The sequence below is a fragment of the Alexandromys fortis genome, unplaced genomic scaffold, assembly GCF_014885135.2.
Source record: "Alexandromys fortis isolate MF-2015 unplaced genomic scaffold, M_Fortis_MF-2015_v1.1 scaffold_14, whole genome shotgun sequence".
Taxonomy (NCBI): domain Eukaryota; kingdom Metazoa; phylum Chordata; class Mammalia; order Rodentia; family Cricetidae; genus Alexandromys; species Alexandromys fortis.
This window is the reverse complement of record NW_026067910.1, coordinates 19,945,457-19,970,164: the sequence shown is the minus strand read 5'-3', so window position 1 is coordinate 19,970,164 and position 24,708 is coordinate 19,945,457. Positions and strand designations below refer to the sequence as shown.

The 24,708-nt window shown below is 37.1% G+C and overlaps 1 protein-coding gene and 1 pseudogene across 2 annotated transcripts in view; one reads left to right on the top strand and one right to left on the bottom strand.

Annotated features, from left to right (window-relative positions):
- Nucleotides 1-24,708, bottom strand: part of Ankrd28 (ankyrin repeat domain 28) — a 141,146-nt gene that overhangs the window by 101,978 nt on the left and 14,460 nt on the right. Inside the window, exon 1 of one of the 2 annotated variants that reach the window (XM_050138016.1) lies at nucleotides 5,956-6,006. The exons of the other annotated variant lie outside the window; for it this stretch is intronic. Within the exon in view, the coding sequence (XP_049993973.1) occupies nucleotides 5,956-5,982 (27 nt within the window). The 5' untranslated portion in view covers nucleotides 5,983-6,006. Of the gene's footprint in view, nucleotides 1-5,955; nucleotides 6,007-24,708 lie in introns of those variants that run through there. 2 annotated transcript variants of the gene reach the window in all.
- LOC126498985 (40S ribosomal protein S10-like) lies at nucleotides 3,030-5,122 on the top strand (annotated as a pseudogene).

Below are 24,708 nucleotides of genomic sequence, written 5' to 3'. Positions count from 1 at the left end.
TAGTATCACACAGCAAAGTAAACAAAGTTCATTTCTCAATAATGTGTTCCCAAAATGTTTTATGCATAAAACTAGGATCACAAGTGGATTCGATCTGAACCTAAATGTGTGGATACTCCAACAGATAAATCACAGAATCAAACACACAAGAAGATTGTAAAAGTCTCAGTCTTGAGACAGCATCTTCTTCAGGAGCATGACCACATGTATCATATGCAGTGGTGGACTTTTTCTCATGAATTAACACTTAATACTAAATTATATCTTTTTATAAGAACTGTCATAACCTCCCCCCATTTTGGGGGTACTGTTGTCTCTGCAAGATTTACAGCCTACAAACTAGTGATCAATTTCACACAGTTCAACCTAATATCAAGTGTTCACAATATAAAATCCCCAGACATTTCTATTTTCCTAAATGCTCATCTCTTAAGGAAGAAAGATAAGTGAACTGTAAAGAAGTGTTTTCATAGATATTTACAAATGCGCACATCTGCAAAGAAAAGAATGACATACATGTACTTCAGTATATCTGGAATTATAAGATATTTCAGCCTACGTTAATGTATAGAAGAAAAACTGGACTTCTATTTAATTTTATTATACTGAGAATCACATATATTTAAGGGAATGTAAAGATACCAGGGAAGCACTGATTGATTTCTAAGACAGCAAACGGCAGGATGTCTGATTTTTCCGCTCCTATTCAATGGAAGCCCTAGCATTGCTGTGAAAAGCAATAAAGGCATAGAGATTGGACAAGGAAGGCATAAAACTGCCTTCAATAGCAGAGAACATACTTGTCTCTATAGAAAATTACACCAAATCTACTAAAACGCTCTGAGAACTAAGTGGTTTTTTTATTAAAAATCATATGTCGTTAGTTTTAGATAATACCAATGAGCAAACAGAAATTAAAAGTATTCCAGATACCATTTGTAATGGCATTCAAATTCTGGAAAATTAAGGTAGAAACTGCACTTGCTTAGCATGGTATCAAGCAATGCAGTGTAAAACACAAACAATGAAATACTGGTGAGAAGAAGTAAAAGACTTATTAATTAGTAAGTGGAGATAGAATGTTAGGGGATGAGAAAATATTAGTACACATTAAGAAATGGCTTTAAGCCAGGTGGTGGTGCACGCCTTTAATCCTAGCACTTGGGAGGCAGAGGCAGGTAGATCTCTATTGAGTTTGAGGCCAGCCTGATCTACAGAGCAAATTCCAGAATATCCAGAGTTACACAGAGACACCCTATCTCAAAAAACTAAAACCCCCAAAAGAAAAACAAAAAGAAAGGAAGGGGAGGGGGGGGATGACTAATAATAGCACATGACAATAAACATCATATTGCTTTCCGTTTAACTTGTTCAAAAAGGTGGTAGTGAAATTAAAAATATGGCATAGTAAGGAACACTTAAACTCCATCCCATGGCTCCAATATTGATGGTGTAGGAGAAACCAGGGGCTGTAAACCAGACCAATGTCATGACAATGAACATTTGCAAGTAAAGCTGTTTAGGCAAAAGGGGAGAATGGGGGTGACACATTGCAGTTTCCATTGTAAAATGGCTTTTTCTTTCTTTAATTTGCATTTTTATTTTTAAATTTTTATTTCATGTTTTTGTTTTCTTTTCAGAGGCATAATAATAAAATTCACAAAGAATCAATGAAACAAAAAGAAACAAAATAACTCTATGCCACCACAAAGCAATGAAGAACACAGCAAAACAAAATCAATTATTATCTAAGTAAAAGTTAATTGATATCTTACAAAAATCAGAAAAAAATGATTAATAAAGAAAGAAGCTATTGTCGGGCATGGAGGCATATGCCTTTAAACCCACTACTTGGGAGGCAGAGGCAGGTGGCTATCTATGAGTTCAAGACTAGCCTGGTCTAAATAGTGAGACCCTATCTCAAACCACACCCATTCCAAAAGAGGAAAAAATAAAACAGGGAGGGAGGGAGGCTCAGGCAGGCAGGCAGGGAGAGGGAGAGAAGCTGCTGAATTTTAGTAAATCTGTGGTAATTTAATTTACCTATTCACCACCCACAATTTCCTCAAATGACTGCAACCACTATGATAGCAACCCATGTTGGTGTAGTTGTCGGTACTAAATAGATCTGACGCTTGTTTTCAATTACTGGCATGGGGGTACCTAAGGTTGGGTTTGGGCCTTGTTTCGGTTTCCAAGACTTGGAGACTCTTAGGGTTGAAGCAGCTTCCCAGATGGTATGTATCAAAATCATTTTGGGGTCAGTGTTTACCCAGGACAAGAGATAACATTTGCAACAAGCAATAGACAAAACTAAAAGTTTGCAAAGAGGCTGAAAAAGGAGATAATTAAATGAATAAAGGCTTAAAACTTATGCATGTTGGAAACTCTAGAAGTCTCCATGAATACCCAAAGCTATACAAAAGCTCAGTAAAAACATCTAACAAGAACCTGAACTTTGACCTTAGGTGCACCTTTTAGCTCCTATGAAAGCAGAAATGAATAAACGCTGACTGTCCTAAGACAGAGGGCTCTGCAAAGACTAGTAGAGTTTTTATCTTCTGATGAGGGTTTTAAAGAAAAGTCTGTCAAATTACAGCTGATCACGGAGTGGAGGAGATAGAATTCAGTTATGATACCCAATAAATAAAGTCTACTAATAGAGAGAGAGAGAATGAATGAATGAATTTGTAGCGGCGTAAATGAAGGCAGACAGAAATTATAATAATATATTCAGCTTTAATTGGGAAAAGACTTACAGAACCCGAGGTTCCAGCGGAGAACAGGAAAGCAGAAGGGAAGGGGCAGAGCAAACCAGAAATATTTATTAGTAAAAAATATCCTCAGGCGACCCCACCCTACAAGCAAGGTGATTGGCTGGGGCTACCCCTACATGAATGAATGAATGAATGAATTAATTAATTAATTAAACAAGTCGTACAAACCAGAAATAACAATCCCTAGGGGGACACTGCGCCACACACGCTCCTTCCTTTCCAGCCTCCCTCTCTGTCCCTGTGGCCACCACGATGTTGATGCCTAAGAAGAATCGGATTGCCATCCATGAACTCCTTTTCTAAGAAGGGGTGATGGTTGACAAGAAAGATGTCCAACCTTCATATAATGAAGGCCATACAAGTCTCTAAAGTCTAAAGGCTACATGAAGGAACAGTTTGCCTGGAGACGTTTCTATTGGTACCTTATGAACAATAGCATCCAATATCTCCATTACTGCCTCCACATACCTCGGACATAGTGTCTGTCACCTTGCACCATAGCCTTCCTGAAACTGGTAGGCCTCGGTCCAAAGGTCCTGAGAGTGAGCAACAGGCAAGGTTCACAGAGGGGAGGCAGACAAAGACGCCTACAGAAGAAGGCTGTAGGTGCTATATGACCTGATTCTGACAAGAAAGCTGAGGCTGGGCTGGCTCAGCAACTGAATTCCAGTTTATAAACTGCTTTGGTCATCGACATGGTCAGCCATCTCAGTGGAGTTGGAGATTGTATTGTGCTGAATAAATTTTAAAGGAAAAAACAAACAAACAAACAGAAGCCCCAGGGAGTCCAAAGAACTGAATTCCCAGATACATTATATACTACTCCAGTGGTTCTCAAGCTTCCTAATGTTGCAACCCTTTAATACCATCCCTAATTTGTGGTGACTCCCAACCATAAAATTATTTTCGTTGCTACTCCGGAACTGTAATTTTGATACTATCATGAATCAAAATGTAAATACCTTCGACGTAAGATATCTGATGTGTAACCCCAAAGGGGTTACAACTCACAGGTTGAGAACCACTGTACTACATACATATGTTCAACAATAACAAAAATTTTGAGCCATATAAATGAACACAAAAGTATACATTAATTCACAGTAAAAATATAAACTATCTCTAAGAAAGGGCAGTTGCTAGATTTATTAGAAGACTTTTAATCATCTGTCCTTATAAGTTAAATAAAAAAAAACTAGTAGAAAACTAGAACAAAGAACTAAAAGAGTCAGGTAGTGGTGGCGCACACTTTTAATCCCAGCCCCTTGGGAGGCAGATGCAGGCGGATCTCAGTGAATTTGAGGCCAGCCTGCTGTACAAAGTGAGTACCAGAACTATTACACAGAGAAATCCTACCTTGAATTAAAAAAAAAAGGCAAAAACAAAATAAAACCACTAAAAGAAACAATGGGAATGGAAATTATGAGAGACAGCAGACAGACACAGAGAGACAAAGATTCTAGAGCTGAAAAATACAGTAACTAAAATAAAAAGGAACTATAGCCCTTTGAAAAGATTATCTAAATTGCCAGGACTTTGGCTAAATGATCATATGAAAACAGGGGCAAGGGTAAGTACTACTTCTATGGTTCGTATAATTGTATACCAACAATTAGATAATGACTGAAAAAGCTACCCCAACCCCCCCAAAAAATCATAATAAAAATAAAAAGTACTTGAACATACATACAAACAACAACAAAATAAGATTAAACTAGTAATCAACAACTTCCCAATAGAGGATGAAAAGATGGCTCAGCAGTTAACACATTTCGTACAGCTCACAAGTTTTCTTATGTTTCACATGCTGTCTGTTACTAACCTTAGATGTGAACATTTTGTCTGGTCCACACTGAATGAAGCAATCTCATTGGTGGAAACTGCAGGCTAATCTGCAAAAAACTCTATAATTGCACAAACCCATAAAGCATTGCAGTAACCCATAAAGCATTGCAGTTATACTGTATTTTGGTCATTCACATAGTCTTCAGTCTTCAAGTTCCTGGCACTTTCAGAAATGCCCTCTCTCTCAGAAAAAGGAGGGGAATCAATGAAAGAGATACATTTCCATATTTAATGGTAATTTCTCAGCTATTCCTAGTGGGATCAAGGATGCAGATGACTATCTGGACAAGTCCTGGCCTGACTCTGCCGACTCTACTGACAATGAAATGATTAGACCCGTAAGGCAGCGCACGGTGATGGTAGTTTCAAGTGATTCTGACACTGACAAAGCTACTGATAATTGCCGGTGTGAAGTTGACACACCATCATGCTTACAAACGTCTGAAGGTCATTCTCAGATCATTACATTTCCGTCTCAGAGTGACTCTGTACCTCTGTGACCAATCATTTTTTTGGTGATGAACTGTGCAAATAGTTACCCAACTATCACAATCAAACTGCAATGAAACACAAAACACCATCTAGAAAACTAAAGTAGTCTCCGGTTACACAGAAGGGCATCAAGAACCTTGGCCTAATTATTCTGATAGGTCAAACAAGAAAAGATTACCTGAAAGACTATTGGTCAACAGATCCTTTGATATTTACCCTATATTTCCAGACAATAAGTCGTTATAGATTTTTGAGCAAATATGGACTTCTGGCATTTCTACAATGTCAAAATAGATAGTCACTCAAGGAGACTTTTCAACATCCAACCTGTACTGATTTCCTGCATAAATTTCGAACAATATACAAGTCAAAGCAACTGTTGTCTTTGTACAAGACATTTAAAATTCCGCATCTACAACCCAGAGAAAATAATAAAATACTGTTTACTTGTTCAGATGGTGTGCAAATGTCTGCAATATGGAGATATGCACTGCTGAAGGAAAGAGATGGCAAGAAACTGTTCTTTCAGCCCTTGGACCCTATCTTGGCACAAGGCACCATTTTTACCAGGATAAGTACTACAATGCTACATCTATAGCTGAATCGCTGCTACAGAGAAAAGTAGAGTCTGTTTTAGGGACAGGGGAAGTTTGTGCCAAATTTGAAAATGAAAATACCAAGAATGAGGAAAGGTGACATAATATTTTCCAGAAAAGGTGATATTCTTCTCCTATCATAGAAAGACAAGCATACTGTCCAATGATATCAATGATCCATGATACTTCTGTCTCAACAACAGGTAAAACAATAGAAAAACAGGAGAGAATGTTATAAAACCTACCTGCATCAAGGAATACAAAGCCCACATGAAAGGAAGGAGTTGACAATGAGGACCACTTCCTTTTTTGTTGTTCCATTCTAAGAAAAATGATGAAATGGACAAAAAAAAGTAGTGTGTATCTTATAAACCGTAAACTTTTCAATCATCCTCAATCCACAAGCAAAAATGAAACATAAACAGTTTCTGCTATTAGTGGTGAGAGACTGGGTAACAGATGACAATAATGAAGGCTCCCTGGAACCAGACCTTCCCCTGGGTGTGCAGGGAGAGCTCCTCATAAAGATCCACCCAAAAGAGTTGTCAGGTGATGAGAAGCAGAATGAACCTATATGTATTAAGCAAGTAGAAAGAAAAAAATCCTTCGAGAACCTGCAGAGTTTAGTTTCTGCTGCCCATGGTAAAAGGGGCGAATCTAAATACTTAGGTAAATTTTGTTTGGTGCCTCTTCATAGAGGAAAATGTTTTACACAGTACCACACATTAAAAAGTACTGGGAACTTAAATTGTTTAATTGGTTGTTTGTTTTTGTAAATAAAAATGTTATAATTATTGAAAAACAACACCTAAAGTACATTGTTATCTGTAATTATGACTCAAATAATGTGCAGCTTGCCCAAAAAATGTGCAGTTCCTGGCATATGTCTTAGAGATTTCTATGCAGTACTAAATGTGTTTAAGGACACTTGCTGTTCTTGCAGAGGGTGGGAGTTCAGTTCCCAGAACCCCTGTGGGTAGCTCATTAACTACCTGTAACTCCAGCTTTAGGAGATCTAAAAGCACCCGCACATGCACACACACACACACACACACACACACACACACACGCACACACACACGCGCACACACACACACACAAATAAAATTTTAAAAAGAAACTTTCCAATGAAGAGCAGACTAGGAGAGATTCCTTCACTGATGAGTCTAGCAGAAATTTAAAAAATTAACATCAATTCGTCTGGAAACAGAGGAAGAAACGTGATTGTTTCCCAACAAAAAGAGCTCAGTTAAGTGAATATCAATAATTCTTGAGGCCAGTACTACCCTGTTACCTAGCCCAAAAAAAAAAAACAAAAAACAAAAAAACAGTATGAGAAAAACAATCCACATGCCAATATCCTTTACGAATATAAACATAAAAATCCTCAGCAAAAGTACTTGTAAACCAAATATTGCAACATATGAAAGATTACAAACCATAACTGAGGAGGACTTTAATCTCAGGAATGTATAGTGGCTTAACATTTTTTAAATGCCACACTATGTTAACTAATTAAGAAAACTGACCATCTTAGTTGATGTAAAGGAAAATGCATTTTATAAAATCCAGTATGCTTTCATGATTAAAACACTCAAAATGATACAGAAGGAAACTTTACCATTAGAAGGAACACTTAGGTGCCCGGTAGTGGTGGTGCACACCTTTAATCCCAGCATTCAGGAGATAGAGGTGGATGGATCTCAGTGAGCTCGAGACCAGCCTGTTCTACAAAGCCAGTTCTAGAACAGCCAGAGATCCATAGAGAAACCCTGTTTTAAACACACACAGAAAGAGAGAAAGCAAGCAAGAAACAAACAAAGAAGGGAGGGAGGGAGNGGAGGAAGGAAGGAAGGAAGGAAGGAAGGAAGGAAGGAAGGAAGGAAGGGCAGGGAGGGAGGGAAGAGGGGGAAGGAGGGAGAGGAGAAGTGGGAGGAAAGGGAAGGAAAAGAGGGAGAGGGAAATTGGGAGAGGAAGAGAAGGGAGAGAGGAAAAGAAGAAGAGAAGAAGGGGGGGGAGAGAGAGAGAGAAGGAAAAAGGACACTTAGGAACATAGTTAAAATGTTCCTAATAAACATGAGTTCATCTGCTTTTCCCAGGACTGTATCATCAGTTTTCCAAATTAAATCCATAGTCTCAATGGGATATCAGTTAAATTCAGAAAGATTTTCATAACACTATAATTTTTTTAAACTCACAGAGAGGACAAAAGCATAGAGTCAATGGGTGAGGGGGGGTTGGATTTCACACAACATTTAAGAGGAAAATATAAATATATATAAATTGTAAAAACATTTTCAGAAGAAATAGAACATTCTATTCTATTCAGAAGAAATAGACCTTGGTATGTAGCTTATGTAAGATGGGGGAGCAAAAAAAAAAATCAGCAGGTATGATTATACTACAATTAAAATTTTCTGAACAAAAGACTCCTGAAAAATAGGCAGTTCACTGGAAGACTCCCATATAAAATCAAAGACTTCAATCCACAACTAGTCAGAAGAGGTAAAGAAGGCCACTACAATTCATTAAGACAACATTTGTATGGGGCTAGAGAGATGGCTCAGTGGTTAAGAGCACTGGCTGTTCTTGCAAAGAACCTATATTCAATTCTCAGCACCTACATATTAGCTCACAACCTTATGTAAATCCAGTTCCAGGGGATCTGTCTCTTTTGGTCTCTGTGGGAACCACACAGACAAGTCAGTGATGCATACACATACATGTGGGGAAAACAGACATTCACACAAAATTAAAGTAAAATTTTTTAAGTAGAGTATTTTGAAATGCATATGCACTAAATGTTGGGGTTTCCAATTTCATAAAGCAAATACTACTACACATAAGAGAATATATTCACTAATAGTCTGTGATGTCAACATCTTGCTCTCATCGATAATTGCTCCAGGCTTAAAAAAAAATCAATAAAAGAAATTCAGAGTTAATCATACCATAGGCTAAATATACTTAACAGACATTTACAGAAGATTTCACTCAACAGCTAGGGATTATCTTCTCAGTAGCCCATGGAATTTTCTCTGACTCTCCAATATTTTAAATTAAGGAAAAAAATTATAAACTTCTAGATTAAAAGTACCAACCATCAGTATCTTTGAGATACAGCAAAGGCATTTCCTGACAGGAAATGAGTAGCTATAAGTGCTTACTTTTCAAAAACAAAGCAATCCAAAATAAACTGCTCAATGATGTACTTCAAGGTCTTAGGAAAAAAACAAAACAAACCAATTATCAGTACACAAAAGTAAATCAGGGTAGAAATTGGGGAAAAAAAGAGAATATAAAGAATCAATGAAGTTGGCTCTATGAAAAAACAAATGAGATTGACAAACTCTTAACCAAACAACCTAAAACAAAAAGAAACACGAACAACTTAATGAATAGCTTAAAAAAAAAAAAAAGGATATTGCAACAAATACCAAAGAAATCAAGAAGTAGCTTTGGAAACTTATATTAGCCCAAACTAAACAATCTAAATGGATAAATTCCTACACAAATGCCCTACTAAAATTAAATAAAAATGATAAACAACTTAGACCCAGACAATGTGACTGAAGCAGTAACAGCCTTGCCTAAACAGTCACTCTCAAACTCTACCAAAGCTTTAGAGAAGAGCCAACATCAGCCTTCCTCAAACTAGAACTTGGGAGGCAGGAAGATCTCTGAAAGTTCAAGGCCAGCGTGGTCTACGTGGTTGATCTTTAGTACAGGCAGGTCACAAACCCTGTCTCAAAATCAAAGTCTCAGTAAAATACTTGCAGATTGAATTAAAGAATACATTAAATTATATACCACAAGTAAATCAGTTTCATTCCAGGGACAAAAAGATTGCCCAACATACATAAATCAGTAAGTGTAACAGTGTACATAAAAAGACTTAGGGACAAAAGTCATGTGACCATTTCATTTAATGCAGAAAAGGTCTTTGACAAAACTCAACATCCCTTCAGGATATGAGCACTGAAGAACCTAAAAGCAGAACTGAACATAATAAAGTTGCATGTGACCAATAGTCAATATTACAGCAAATGGGGAAGACTAAAAGAATTTTTTTCTCAAATCAGGAGCCTGTTATGGGTGTCTACTTTCTCCACTTATAACTAACATAGTGCTCAAGTACTGAGAGAAAAAATAATAGACAAATATAAAATAAGTCAAATCCCTACTTGCAGAAATGACACTATATTTAAGAGCATAACAGAACTTTTAACATTTAAATACACTTTCAGCAACAGTAGGTGGGAACAGAATCAATGTAAAAATTCCATGGTTTCTTATTCATAATAATAAAATTTCTGAAAAAGAAATAAAAAAAATCCCATTCATGATAGCTTAAAAAAAAAAAAGACCTAGAAATAAACACAAGCAAATAGGTAGACAGCTTCTACAGTGACAGTTTTTAAACACTAAGACAGAAACTGCAGGTACTTAGATGAAATGAGTGTCTCCCATGCTCAGGTACTAAATTACATATGAAATTCATACTATGAAAATGGATACATTATTGAAAGTGAGTGATAGATTTAATGTAATCAGCATCAAGATTCTGGCGACAAAAAAAGAAAACAAAACAAATAACAAAAGTTCAAAAAGTAAAATAAAAATTAAAAAAATTCAAAAAGTAATACAAAGACCTTAAATAAAACTAAAGCAATCCGAATCAAAGAGTGTAATACTGGAATATGCTAGGATTACAAAGTAAAATGGCAGATTATTAGCTGTCTCTGTCACCCAGTGAAAGAACAAGCTAAAGAAAAGGATTAAGCTAAAGTAAGGTTTTTCTCAACAAAGCAACAATCAAGCCAGGGACAGAGGCTTCAGTTAAAGAGGTACTCTCCCGGCACACACAGTGGCAATGTGAAAATACAGAACTGGGGACGACTGTCTAGTCTGTGGGGATGTAACCAGAGCCTGGATACACTGTGAGGGAAACTGCTGAAATAAAGCAGGTTCTGAAGATAGAGGCAGGTGTGGTGTGGGAGCTGAGAGGTTCTCCACAGAGGCCATGGAGATAAACGATGGAAAAGGCAAAACGGTCCTCACTGCCTGGATGAATGAGTTACAAAGGAATAAGAAAGCACCCTTGGGAATCTGGTACAGTCTCTTGATGGCTGGGAAGATTTCCCAGTGACAAAAGTCATACAGGCAAGCACTTGGAAAAGTACAATTCTAAAGACACCAGGGACAAGATTTAATTGCTGACAGGGTGACCTTAGAAATTCTAGAAGTTGTGTTCCTACATGAGATACTGACTTATCTTGAACACTTCAAAAATAATCCTGCAAAAGACAGTCAAAGGAGAGGTAGAAACCACATCGATGCCAAGTGCAGTGAGAGGGAATGGGATAGACTATTTCATTTTATTTAAAATTTTTTTTAAATTTATATTTCTATACTTTAATTGTTCAGTTGGTGTTTGAAATTAAATCTTGCTCAAATAGGCTTTTATGGATGCCCTTTCTAATTTTTTCCACGTGTGTGATGTATGTGTGTGTGGTATATACTTGTATTCGTGTATGTAGGAGGATGAATGTACACACACAGAAGCCAGAGAAAGATGTCAGGTTTCCTGATCCATCAAAACTTACCTTTGAAACAGAATCTCTCACTAAATTTCACCTAGGTTGGTAGGTGAGAAAGCTCCAAGGACCTGTCTGTCTCCTCCCTCCAATGCTGAAATGACAGGCATAACAATCATGCCTGCTAGGGATTTGAACTCAGGTTCTCATTTTACCCTCTAAGCCATCTCCTCAGCCCAAATGTCCCTTTCTTTCTCTGCACACAGCATAAATATTTTCTCATACCTCTAGCCCATGTACCTTCCTTCTTCTTATCCTACTTCTTTTCCCTATCCCATTCCCTCTCACTTCACTACTTAAACTACACTTTCCCTCAATCAGTATTGATTGAGGTACTGCTAACCTCTCAAACAGGCAACACAGCTGTCTTCTACTTCAAGTTAACACTGGGACTGCTGTCAAATTATTGTTATGTTACTACAGTCAGCTTCTCCATTAAATAAAAGCAGTGACCATAAACCTAAGTGAAGACAACTCACCAAGAAGATTCACATAAAATAAAAAGGGAAAAAAATTAAGGCTATACAGCCATCCCGAGAGAAGCACAAAATGTAAGAAACACTAACACAAAATGAAACAAGCCACTACAAAATGGAAACCAAAGACAATGAGATATTTGAAATGCCAGGGGAAAAAAATATTTCAAATTTCTACTTTCAGAAGGCAATCAATGACCTCTTGCCGGATTCAAGGATATGAATGAAGAGTAAAAAATCACTTTAGAACCTAGACAACAAAGTTTGCAAAGCCGATGAATCAGCCAGTAAAATGGAGGAGAAAAAAATATGAAAGGAAATGTTCAGAAAAGAAATGAAGACTCTGGAAAAGAACCACAGAAATGCTGCAAATGAAAATATTAATGGATCAAAAAAGCAAAAACACAGCGGAAAAAGTATTATCAACTGCCTAATCCCGCATCCAGGAGACAACATCAGCCAGGGTCCCACCTGGCTTAATTCACCTTTGCTTGGAGGAAAGAATGAGGATTAAGAAATGGCATTAAAGGGGGCTGGAGAGATGGCTCAGTGGTTAAGAGCACTGGCTGCTCTTCCAAAGGTCCTGAGTTCAATTCCCAGCAACCACATGGTGGCTCACAACCATCTGTAATGAGATCTGGCGCCCTCTACTGGCATTCAGGCATACATGGAGGCAGAATGTTGTATACATAATAAATAAAATCTTAAAAAAAAAAAAAAAAAAGAAATGGCATTAAAGATTTAAATTAAAAATACCAAAGACAAGACAGATACAGGATAGAGTTGGAAGGGCACTCCAGTGAATACTGAATCTGCTCACATTTATTGCTCATAGGCTTTATATACTCCCATCCAGGAGAGGGAAGACACAAAAGACTTCTTTACCACAATACAAGGAACAAAGTAATCACCTTCTCAATACCCAAAGCATCAAGTAACCACACCCTAGAGCAAAATATCCTGTTAGTAGCCATACTTGGGTCAAACCTCCTGTCAATAACCTTGAGGGAGCAAGAATAGGACTGAACTCTCTGATCTTTAGTCAAGATGGAAGGAATTCAACCACAATCAACAAACAAAACCAGATAGAACAAAGTTCAAAAATGAATCAAGGTTAGAACGGTATTTTCAGTCACATATAAAAAAAATAATAGCACTAAAAAGAATGACTTCAACTTTCAAGAATCCTGGGATAATGCTGAAGGGATAACCTAAGGATCTGTGAAGTAAAAGGAACTAAGGTAATCTAAAGACAAAGACAGTGTAGTCAATGACATTGTAGCAAAAAATCTGGACAAAATCTAGAGAAAAACAGGGACATCTAAATACAACAGGTAGTTTGAAAATAATTGCAAATGAACCTCTAAACAAGCCAGCAATTACAATGTCAAATATAAAAAGAAAATTATAATAAAAGCTGTAAGAAAAATGGCAACTCACAGGAAAACACATCATGATAGCATTAAGTTTTTATCAGCAACCTTAAAAGCCAAGAAACCATGGAATGGTATATGTCAAGACCTAAAAGCAAACTCTGCCAACTAAGATCGCTATGCCCAGCTGCTAGCTGTCAAAATTGATGAAAAATAAAAATATTTTCAAGACAAACACAAACTAAAGCAATTCACGGCAAGCAAGCTTTCTTAAGAAAACACAGGAATAACATACAGAGAAAAAGAAAAAAATTACATGCATGAAAGCACAAAAAAGAATATATTGCATAAGGAGAAAAAGATGAACAAAGCAGAGCCATATGATGCTCAACACAATAAAACAGATCAACTGTGGTCTTTTGATTGGATCATTTGAGGTGGGAAAATTCACCCTAAGTCTGGGTCACACCTTCTGACGGCAGTCCACTGAAAAAGACATGAAGAAGTTTTTTGCTTGCTTACTTTTACTCTGTTACTGCTGCTGACAATGATGATGAATTCCTTCACTGGTATTAGAATAATACACTTCCCTGGGACTCCAACACAGACCTAAGCCCAGTGAGATATCCAGCATCATGAACTGAAGAACAAAACTACCATATTCTTGATCTTTCCATCGGGAAGACCAGCCAGACCACAGCCTATGTAAGTCACTTTAATAAATCCTCTTTTAAGTTCTGTTCCTCTAAAGAATCCTGACTAATACAGACTTCTTCATAGTTTTATAGGTGTGCTTTTTCAATGGCTTTACAGATATTTCTCTAAGTATTAATTGAAAACAGACCAAACTTAACCCTTAGGTGTTAACAGCAAGATTCTAAAACAAGGCATACCTGATTAATTATATGAAGAAATATATAAGAATCCAGGTGTGGTGGTGCAAACCTTTAAATACTAGCACTGGGAGGCAGACAGGTGGATAGGTCTACAGAGTTCCAGTATGACCAGGGCTACACACACACACACACACACACACACACACACACACACACACACACAAAAACCCTGTCTCAAAAAAAAAAAAAAGCCTGTATTTTCAGAACAGAAAGCCTACTACCTTCATTGACGGTTAGAATAAAGATATTTCAAAAATTAAAATGCTCCCTATTATTTCTCCTCTTACCAGTATATAATTTCTTACCTTTCAGGTGTCAAACTTTATCTTGCTTCTTTGCAACTTTCATAACATAATGCTTTCTCCATAATCACCTGTCTATTATGACCTGGAAAATTCAACCACCATCTAATTACTTTTTCATTCTTTTCTGATTTAATTTTTCAATCATCTGATTTATAATAAATTTTTGAGCCACATAAAGCCAGAACTTATTGATCACTATTAAATTCTACCCTAATTCCATTTATTAAAACAATATTCAGATCTGGGGGGGGGGGTTTCATTAAAATCCAAGGAATTTAAATCTAGTCTGTTGCAGCCTAACCCAACAAAAAAGAAATGTATGCTCAAAACTACCTAAGGGACCAATCTTAGTGGGACATCTGCTCTAAAAGTTTTGTATCTTCTAACCCCTTCACACTTTTAAATTCCTAAGGAGCTGAGAGAGTTTTGCTTGTAGGAGTTATTCCTTGAATAATTACTATACTGAATATTAAAACTGAAAAAAATGAAAACTTAAAACAAAAGTTAAAAATGAGGTGAGTAGCACTGCTTTAACTTTTCACAAACTCTCATGTCTGACTGGCTTAACAAAAAGTAGACTTCTTGGCTGCTGCTGTATCCAATCGGTGGCAGTGAGTCATCCTTGCTCAATTACATAAAGAAAATCTGTATCCATTAGTAAACAGAAAATGGCAGCATTGAAGAGTCTTTTTCAGGAAACTGTGAATTTTCTCCTGACTACACCAGGCTTGACAAGTAATATTTTTAAATTGATACAGTAATCTATCTAGCTGCAATGGAACCGTATCAATGAATTTTTCATACTTCATTAACATCCACTGGCTAGGGTCTTTGAAGTATAATCAGTAATAGAGCACTTTGGAAGAAAATACACAAAAACCTGAGTTTGATATCTAGCTTTGAAAAGAATATACACAAATATACATTTTTGAATGGATGCTTTACCTGTGTATGATTTAATAACACCATACATAATAATCTAGAAAACACTAGTTTACTAAATTATATAAATCTTCCAATTATTGATACTTTTCATTATATGCAATACCATCCCCCCAAAATATCCATCACATTTGCTCATGCTAATGACCAGAAAGTCTAAATACTGTAAAGTGTAGGTGGCCAATACTGATCTTTCCAATTATAATTTCTGTTTTAAAGTTCTAATTTTCATGATAGTAAAAAATATTGATAGGTACATTTCTTGAAGTGACAAAATTTTCTTCTTTTTCCCTTTCCAATGGAATGTTTGAGTCTGAGTAAATACGGTTTGTCAGTTACTCTTTCAAGTAAAAATGTATTATTTATTTTCTTGGGTCTTAGTTTAGGTGAGCAACTCACAAGACACATCTGTGAAGTACTTAAGCATTATCTTCCATAAACCCAAGAGCTAAATGTAATCAAAGTAATTTCTACTTGTCTTTTCTTCTTTGTGTTGGAATGGACCTTACATATGCCACCATGTGGTGGTTTGAATGAGAATGGCCTCCATATATTTGAAAGGTTAGTCACCAGAGAGTGAACTGTTTTAGAAAGATTAGGAGGTGTAGCCTTGTTAGAAGAGGTATGTCACTGGAGGTGTGCTCTGAGATTACAAAGAACCACATCAAACCCAGCTTTCTCTCTCTGCCTGCTGCCTGTGGATCAGGATGTAAGGTTCTCAGTTACTGCTCCAGTCTGCTTCCTCCCATGATGGTCATGTACTCAACTCACCTTCTAAAACTGTAAGCAAGCCCCCAATTAAATGCTTTCTTTTATAAGAGTTGCCTTGGTTATGGTATCTCTTCACAGCTGTAGACCAGTAACTAAGACACATCATCTTGACACCTAAGAAGATACACAGTAAGCACAACTTTTGTACCACCAGTACAAATTTCAACAAAGTACAAGACGCATATAACATTTATTATGTGAAAATATTACCCCAGGGTTATGGGTCCATGAAGTATGCTTTCAAAACCACTGCTTTCAATGGACAAACAAGTTCCTTAAACAATACATGGGTACAAAGTAACCTTAAATCCATTAACAGATAAATCCTAAATTAGGCTCTGAGAATTACTCAGGTAGCTATAATTATTGTTTTAATATTTTATTATTTATTTATGTGCATATGTGTCTTTCCTCATGTGTGTATATGCATGTGTTTGAATGCCCACAGAGGCCAGAAGTGAATGTCAGATCACCTGGAACTGGAGTTCCATAAAGTTGTAAACTGCTCAGTGTGGGTGCTAAGAACAGAACTCAGGTTTTCTCAAGAGCTTTAAGTGGAATTAACTGCTGAACTATCTCTACAGCCCTTTGGTAGCTATTTGTTCCTAAAGAAGAATTAAAACAATGAATCTCACAGTATACAGCGAAAAATTAACTTTAGTTAAAGAAAGGTTTGACCCTTACTAATCTTGAAGATAAATTCTAAGCCCTTGGAATGACCTGCTTTAAACAAACAAACACACACTATTCTTGATAGACTGAACAATAAGATTATGTTCATAACTTTAGGCCACACAGCATCTGATTTACCTATGAAGAAGATGAAGACTAAGATCAGCCACATAGGTGGCTGACTCTACCAGTGATTGATTACTCAATAAATTCATTGCACACCAAAGCTCAGGTGGGATTACTGGTTAGTAAACCTCCTAAGTTCAGCCTTACATCACTACTGGGAGAAGTGAGCACCCACTGAACACATATATCTCTGTGTGTGTGTATGTATGTATGTATATATACATATATTAATAATAATGAATAAAATTTTAAAATTGCTGGGTGGTGGTGGCTCACACTTTTAATCCTAGCACTCAGGCGGCAGAGGCAAGTGGATCTCTGTAAGTTCAAGGCCAGTCTGGTCTACAGAGTAAAGGATAGCCAAGACTGTTACTTTGTGCCTGAAGTTTCCAAGACCCAGGCCTGTGTACCTTTATATATTGGTGGGTTAAACCTGTATTCCTCTGATGCAGTAAACCATATTATCAAACTGTTTTTGCTGAGACTTCTAAGTCCAATCAAATTACTAAATGGTCTTAGGCACCTCTAAAACAATGTTGGTCACAATCAAACTCCTCAGTATATAAAAGAAAATTAATCACCTACAGACTTGTATACATGAGACATACAATTTTGCTCAGAGTCTAAAACTAGTGTATCTGTATGTATCCATAAATACACACATCCATATACATATTCACACACAAAAAAAGATATAGACTGTGTGGTCAAGCAGAATGTTTTAGAGAAAGGTTTCTCTAGCTCTGTAGGGATATTTTGTTTGTATTTTAATAAGAAAAGCTTGCCTGAAGATCAGAGTACAGAGCTAAATCACTAGAGGCCAGGGAGTGATGGCACACACCTTTAATCCCAGCACCTTGGAGCCGGGCAGTGGTGGCCCACACCTTTATTCCCAGCGCTAAAGAGGTGGAGACTGGAGTGATATAGCTGGGCAGAAAGAGGAATATAGTCTGAGGTTTGATGGAGACAGTTGCAGTAGTGGCTGGCTGCTCTGCTTCTCTGATCTTTAGCATTAACCCCTGTATCTGAGTTTTGATTATTAATACCAATTAGAATGTGCTACAAAACTCAATAATACTGAATTTTAAATTGTTCCCTGCCCCACTGCCACTCATGTATAAGGAAAAGGGACCAGCAAAAACAAAACAAAACAAAACAACAACAACAACAAAAACCCTGCCCTGAAACCTGAGCCAGTGAAAGATACATTTTATCTCTGAACCCAGAACCAAAGAAAAACACTCTGATTCTGAAACAGACCCAAAGAAACACACTTTGTCCCTAAGACCAGAGCTAATTAAATACACTTTAGCCCTGAAAATATAACAAAAAAAGCTAGTGCCAGTGAAAGAAATGCAGTTTAACCCTGAAATCAGAGTCAACTCAGCCCCTGATCAACTAAACTAACCAATCCCTGAGCAGAAAGAAAAACTTGTCCCTGGGAAAACTGTCCCCTTCCCCAAGAAGCCCTATATAAGCCCCTCTGCCTGTTCAGTTGTGGCTGTTCTTTCCCTCCCTGGCAGAGGCAGCCATTCTCCTGGACTCCTCCTTCCCAAATAAATCTCTTTCTCAAAAAGAGTCTTGGGTGAAGATCTTCATTTGCCAGCGCAGAATAGAAGAACCTTGCTGAGAGCTCCGTAAGAGGTAGTAAGCAAGGCTCAACAAAAAAGTAACAGTTTTTCCTAAGAGACGGAGGAGATTGCTACATTTCTACAGGAGCTTCCCCTTAAGAAAAGTGTAGGAGACAGAAGTAGTAACATCTTTGTGCAGAAGAAGTGGATAGCTCTGCTAGGACGTTCTCTTAGAATAAGCAGAGCTCAACTGTAGTGGCTCTCTAGGAGAGGGATTGCTATATCCTGTGTGAAGACCACCACCCACCACACCCCAGCTCCAGGTAGCTGGCTTCTGGATCAGTCAGGACACCTTTCCCTCCACAGCTGAGCTATTGCAGCTCCAGCTTCCAGAGCTCTATCCCTTCACAGCTGTCCTACTGTGGCTCTAAGTAAAGCCTGGCTTCTGGATAAGTCAGGATATCAATGCTGCTCCAGAGATGTAACACTCACACTCGCTTACATCGTGTGTGTTGTGTGTGTGTGCAGGTGTACTGACCTGTGTGGGCATGTATGGAGGCCAGAGGTTGACATTGTGACGTATTTCTTAATCCCTTCTCCACATTTTTTTTTAAAAAAAGATTTTTATTTGCATTTGGGTATGTGTGTATGCCGTGTTTTTAGGGGTGTGTGTGCCTGTGGAGGCTACAAGATTCCCTGGAGAAGAACTCTCTAGTTCTCCCTCAAAACATCCTGAATCATGTCTATTAGTATCCAACTATGCTTTCATGTACCAACAAATGTAATCTTCCTTTCTGGAGCTTTCTGTGATCATTTCAACAAACACATTCATCCAAGCTGACTTGTATTAATACCAGGTGAATTCCGACAGTATACACAAAAGGATTTCCTACTTGGGGTATTTTCTATCTGATGCCTTTTCATTAAATAGGGAAGACTGTGTAGAAACCAACCAGGTCACTGAGGCAATTGCTATAAGTAATTTACAATGAAAGCCCACCTTATTGTCTGACAATCAGTTCTAATTAAGCCCCAAGTCTTAGGTGATACTTTCCACCTTTAATTTTGTCAGATCTTCCAAATTATGTAACCAATTCTTCACCTCTGGATAGCAATCTACAATGTATATTTGTGGGATTGCTGTAGTTGTTCTAATATGAGATTTTAGTTGTCACTCTTTAAGATCACTATTATTTTTATTTATGTGTATGTGTGTGTACGTATATACCATGTGTAAGGGTGCCAATGGAGGCCAGAAGATGGTATCAGATCCTTTGGAGTTAGAATTATGAGTGGCTGTGAGCTGCCAGATGTAGATACTAGGAACCAAACTCTGGTCCTCTGGAAGAGCAGCAACTGCTCTTAATCACTAAGCTAATACTCTAGACAACCCTTCTACCTTACTTTATGAGACAAGGTTTATTATTAAACCTAGCTCAGTATTTTGGCTGGACTAGCTGGTAGGAAAGCCCCAGAGAATTGCCTGTCTTGACCTTTAGCACTCTAGACACATACCACCACACCTACCTAGGTTTTATGTGAATGTTAGGGATCAAACTCATGTGTATGTAGTAAACACTTTACCTACTAAGACATTTCCCATCCTCAGACGATTTTTTTTTTTATTAAAAGAAAATGTCTCATTCACTGCAAAATTTGAGCAGCATTTCTGGCCTCTACATAATAAATAGCACTAGCACCTCTTCTCCCCATTTTTAACAATCAAAAAAAAAAAATGCCCACAGATATTGCCAAAAATGAGCAAGGAGGGAAAAAGTGTTCTTGGTGTAAACTGTCTATAATAATTGTCTTCATCTTTATTTTTTTTAAAAGATTTATCTATTTATTTATGTGTATGAGTGCTCTAGCTGCATGTACGCCTGTACGCCAGAAGAGAGCATCAGATCCCACTATAGATGGTTGTGAGTCTCCATGTGGTTACTATGAAATGAACTCAGGACCTCTGGAAGAACAGCTGTTGTTCTTAAACACCGAGCCACCTCTCCAGTCCCTTGACTTCAGCTTTTTAACAAAAAGGTAAAGTGGGGCTAAGTAGCTCAGAGGTTATGAGCACTTGCTACTCTTGCAGAAGACCCAGGTTTGGTTCCCAGCACTTACATGGTGACTCACAACTGTTTGTAAGTATACTTCCAGGAGATCTAACATCCTCTGCATGTACCAGGCACATACACATAATAGAAAAAGCACAAAAAGGAGTTACATAATAAAGCTGTATTAGTGAAAAAAAAATGACATTATGTAGTTAGCTTGAATCTCTAAGAATAAAGAGAATTATATATGGTAAGAGTATAGGTTAATAAAAATACTATAAACCTTGCTTTATTTTTAACTGGTATTCACTACAGAAAGAAATAATTAAAACTGCCATTAGGTTATTATGCTAATGAACGTAATGTATATAATAGTACAAAGAAGAGGAGAGGAAATGGAGTTAGCTATACTGAGGCATTAACAGGATTCATATGAAGTACACTGCAATAAACACGATACACGTTGTGTGGAACAAAAGTTGGAAAAATAGAATTTTTGAAAAGCAAAGAAATCAAAAATTATAAAATAGGAAGAGAAAACATACATGTATTAAAAATAAAAGGATTAAGGCTAGAGAAATAGTTCATTGGTTAAGAAGTCATATTTCTCTTGCAGAGGAATCAAATTTGGTTCCCAGTACACACACAGGTAGCTCACAACCACCCATAATGCCAGCTTCATGGGAGGTGGCACCCTCTAATGGACTCCTTGAACACATCAGCACTCACACATATATCCACACAGAAATAAACACATATATATGTTGAAATAGGAGCGGCAGGGCTGCGTCCCCAGGACCCGGCCGCCCGTATGGCTAGCTTATGCCCGAAATAATTACACGGAAACTGTATTCTTTCAAACACTGCCTGGCCTGGCTAGGTCCAGTTTCTTATTGGCTAGCTCTTACATATTGTTCTAACCCATTTCTAATATTCTGTGTAGCCCATGAGCTGGCTTACCAGAGAGGATCTTAACCTTGGAATTTCCTGCTTGATGAAAATGACTGCTGGATACTATGGGCCTGTAGGCCAAAGATGGATGCCCCATCGGTACAGAGGAACTTTAGGTGACTGTCCAGGCAGCGAGATGTCTCTGTCATTTTTAGAGTTTTCTTATTTCTTGTTTGATAGGTAATATTATATCCTTCTGGAGTCTTTGATGGAGTTGAAGAATGAATAGTTATAGTTTTCCTTAGTTATGATAAGAGATAAAATAGATATAAATATTGTAACTGTAATTCTTGCTTAATAACTGTTTTGTTATATGTAATTTTACTATGTTAAAGTTAAAGCCTTTCTTTTTTGTTTAAACAGAAAAAGGGGAAATGATGTGGGAGTGATTTCTTATTAATAAAGAAACTGCCTAGGCCCATTTGCATTTGATAGGCCAACCCTTAGGTGGGTGGAGAAAACAGAACAGAATTGTGGGAAAAAGAAGCTGAGAGTGAGTCGCCATGATGCTCCCACTCCAGACAGACGCAGGTTAAGATCCTCTCTGGTAAGCCAGCTCATGGGCTACACAGAATATTAGAAATGGGTTAAAACAATATGTAAGAGCTAGCCAATAAGAAACTGGACCTAGCCGGGCCAGGCAGTGTTTGAAAGAATACAGTTTCCGTGTAATTATTTCTGGGTATAAGCTAGCCATGCGGGCGGCCGGGTGCCGGGGACGCAGCCCTGCCGCCGCTCCTATTTCAACATATATACATACCATTAAAAATAAAACTAATATTTTAAAATAAATATATGGATTAAACACTCCACTAAAATGAGTTTGGTCAAATCAGGGTCAAAGTGATGGCTCAGTGGGTAAAAGTACTGTGACCCAAAGTTGATGGCCTGAGTTCCACCTCTAGATCTCAGAATGATAGATGAAATTGCCAATTTAATGGTTACAGGCAGATGCCAATCTCATCATCTATGAAAAAAGTGTAAGCAAGAAATTAGAAACGATAATGAAGAGTTGAACTTCACTAACTAACTTGACCTAAAAGACACCTGAAAGAATCTAACAACAGCAAAATGCAAACACATTCTTGTTAAGCCACATTCTCCAAATCACATCATGAAATAGGTTCAAACTTAAAAGTAGTGATACAAAGAACTTTCTCCAATCATAATGTGAGTAAATTAGAAATCAACAACAAAAGAATATTTGAAATTCCAAAACCACTGGAAATTAAATCAGTTCTAAAAGAAAACCCATGGGTCAAAGATGATATCACAAAGGAACTCAGAACATACTTTAAATTGAATAAAAATAAGATATAGCACAAACTTAGGATATAATCAACAACATTTATATAAGGCTATTTATAGCTGTAAACATCAATACTAAAACTGAAATGTTTCAAGCCAACTTTTACCTGAAGAATTAGAAAAACAAAAGCAAGGTAAACCCAAAGCAAGCAGAAGGAATAGCATTAGCAAGAATCAAACTGAAAAGATGAGCAAAATTAATAAATCTTTAAAGAAAGAAAACACAAATTACCCAATTCAGCAACGGAAGGAAGGGCATCACTATCCAACTTTAAGAGACCCTAAAATGGTTATAAAGAAATATATGAACCGGTATCAACACATACAATCAACTATGATAAAAATGGACAAACTCCTAGACAAAACTCCTAGATAAAACTGGCTCAAAAGAAAACAGAAAATATGACTAAGCCCATACCATTTGAAATGGAATTAGTACTTCAAATTCTCCCACAAAGAAAAATCCTGAGCTCCATTCAAATATCAAATTAATAAAAATTCAAGTTTTCATAAACTCATGGAGATAATTCAACAGGTGGACTATTACTCAGATTTATTCTAAAGAAAGCAATACCTCCATATGAAAAAGTGCCATGGCTTTCAGACATAAAGCAAAGAAAACTAGCCTACAATTTACAACCCCAGAGATCCTAGACAACAAAGAGAACCCTAAGAGAGACAGACATATACGAATCTAATCTACATGGAAAGCAGAAAAAGACAAAATCTCCTGAGTAAATTGAGAGCATGGGGACCATGGCAGAGGATAGAAGAGGAGGAGAAAGGAAGGAAGGAGAGCAGTAAAAATGTAGAGCTCAATAAAAGCAATTAAAAAAAAAAAAGTCCCAGCAAGCCAAATCTAGAACTACACAGCAGGGCTTATACAATTCATCTAGTAGTCTGCAAACATAAACTTATCACATGGTCTAACAATTTTATTTCTAGAACTACTTCCAGAAAAAATTAAAACACATCTTTACAAAGACGTATTTTAATATTCACAGCAATATTATTCACACTTTCCAAAACTGGGAAACCATTCAAGTGTTCATCAACTGGACTGTATATGGTATACATACACACATACACACACACACACACACACACACACACACACAAATGCTTACTATTCAGCAGTGAAGAAATAATATGTTCAAGCATAACTGAACCTTAAAAATATTTATACAAAACAAGCCACACCCACTTTTGCCAGCAAACAAATCATTTACTTACAATTTTTATTTGACAATGGAAAATGTTTTCATTAATCAGAGAAGTAGTAATTTTAAAGCTATACTACAATACACTGCAAAATTAAGCATTAAACTAAATTCTGGCTAAGCATGGTAGTAAATGCTTATAATCTCTGCACTTGTAACAGCTGAGGAAGGAGAATTTTAAGTTTAAGGTCAGCCTAGGCTATACAGTGAAGATCCCATCTTGAACAAACAAAACCAATCCAAATAATGGGCATTGTTACCTGGTTTGTGTCAGACCTGAGTATTACAATCTTAGTTAACAGGCATAGTACATCCAGATACTAATATGGAACAATATGTAAGAAAGGGGGAAAATTTCAAAACAAACAAAACAAGAGATAAACATCTACCCAAATTTCAGTTAATATTAAGAGTACATTTTGGGGGCTGGAGAGATGGCTCAGAGGTTAAGAGCATTGCCTGCTCTTCCAATGGTCCTGAGTTCAATTCCCAGCAACCACATGGTGGCTCACAACCATCTGTAATGAGATCTGGTGCCTTCTTCTGATCTCACACATGCAGACAGAACACTGTATACATAATAAATAAATAAATCTATTTTTAAAAAGTACATTTTGGGAAAAAATGGAATATTAATTCCCTTGAGCCAAAATAAAGAAAAGAGGGCTGAGCTTATAATGCCCAAGATCCTGGGTTCAATCCCTACGACAAGGGAGAGAGGGTGAAAGAATTGCAAACT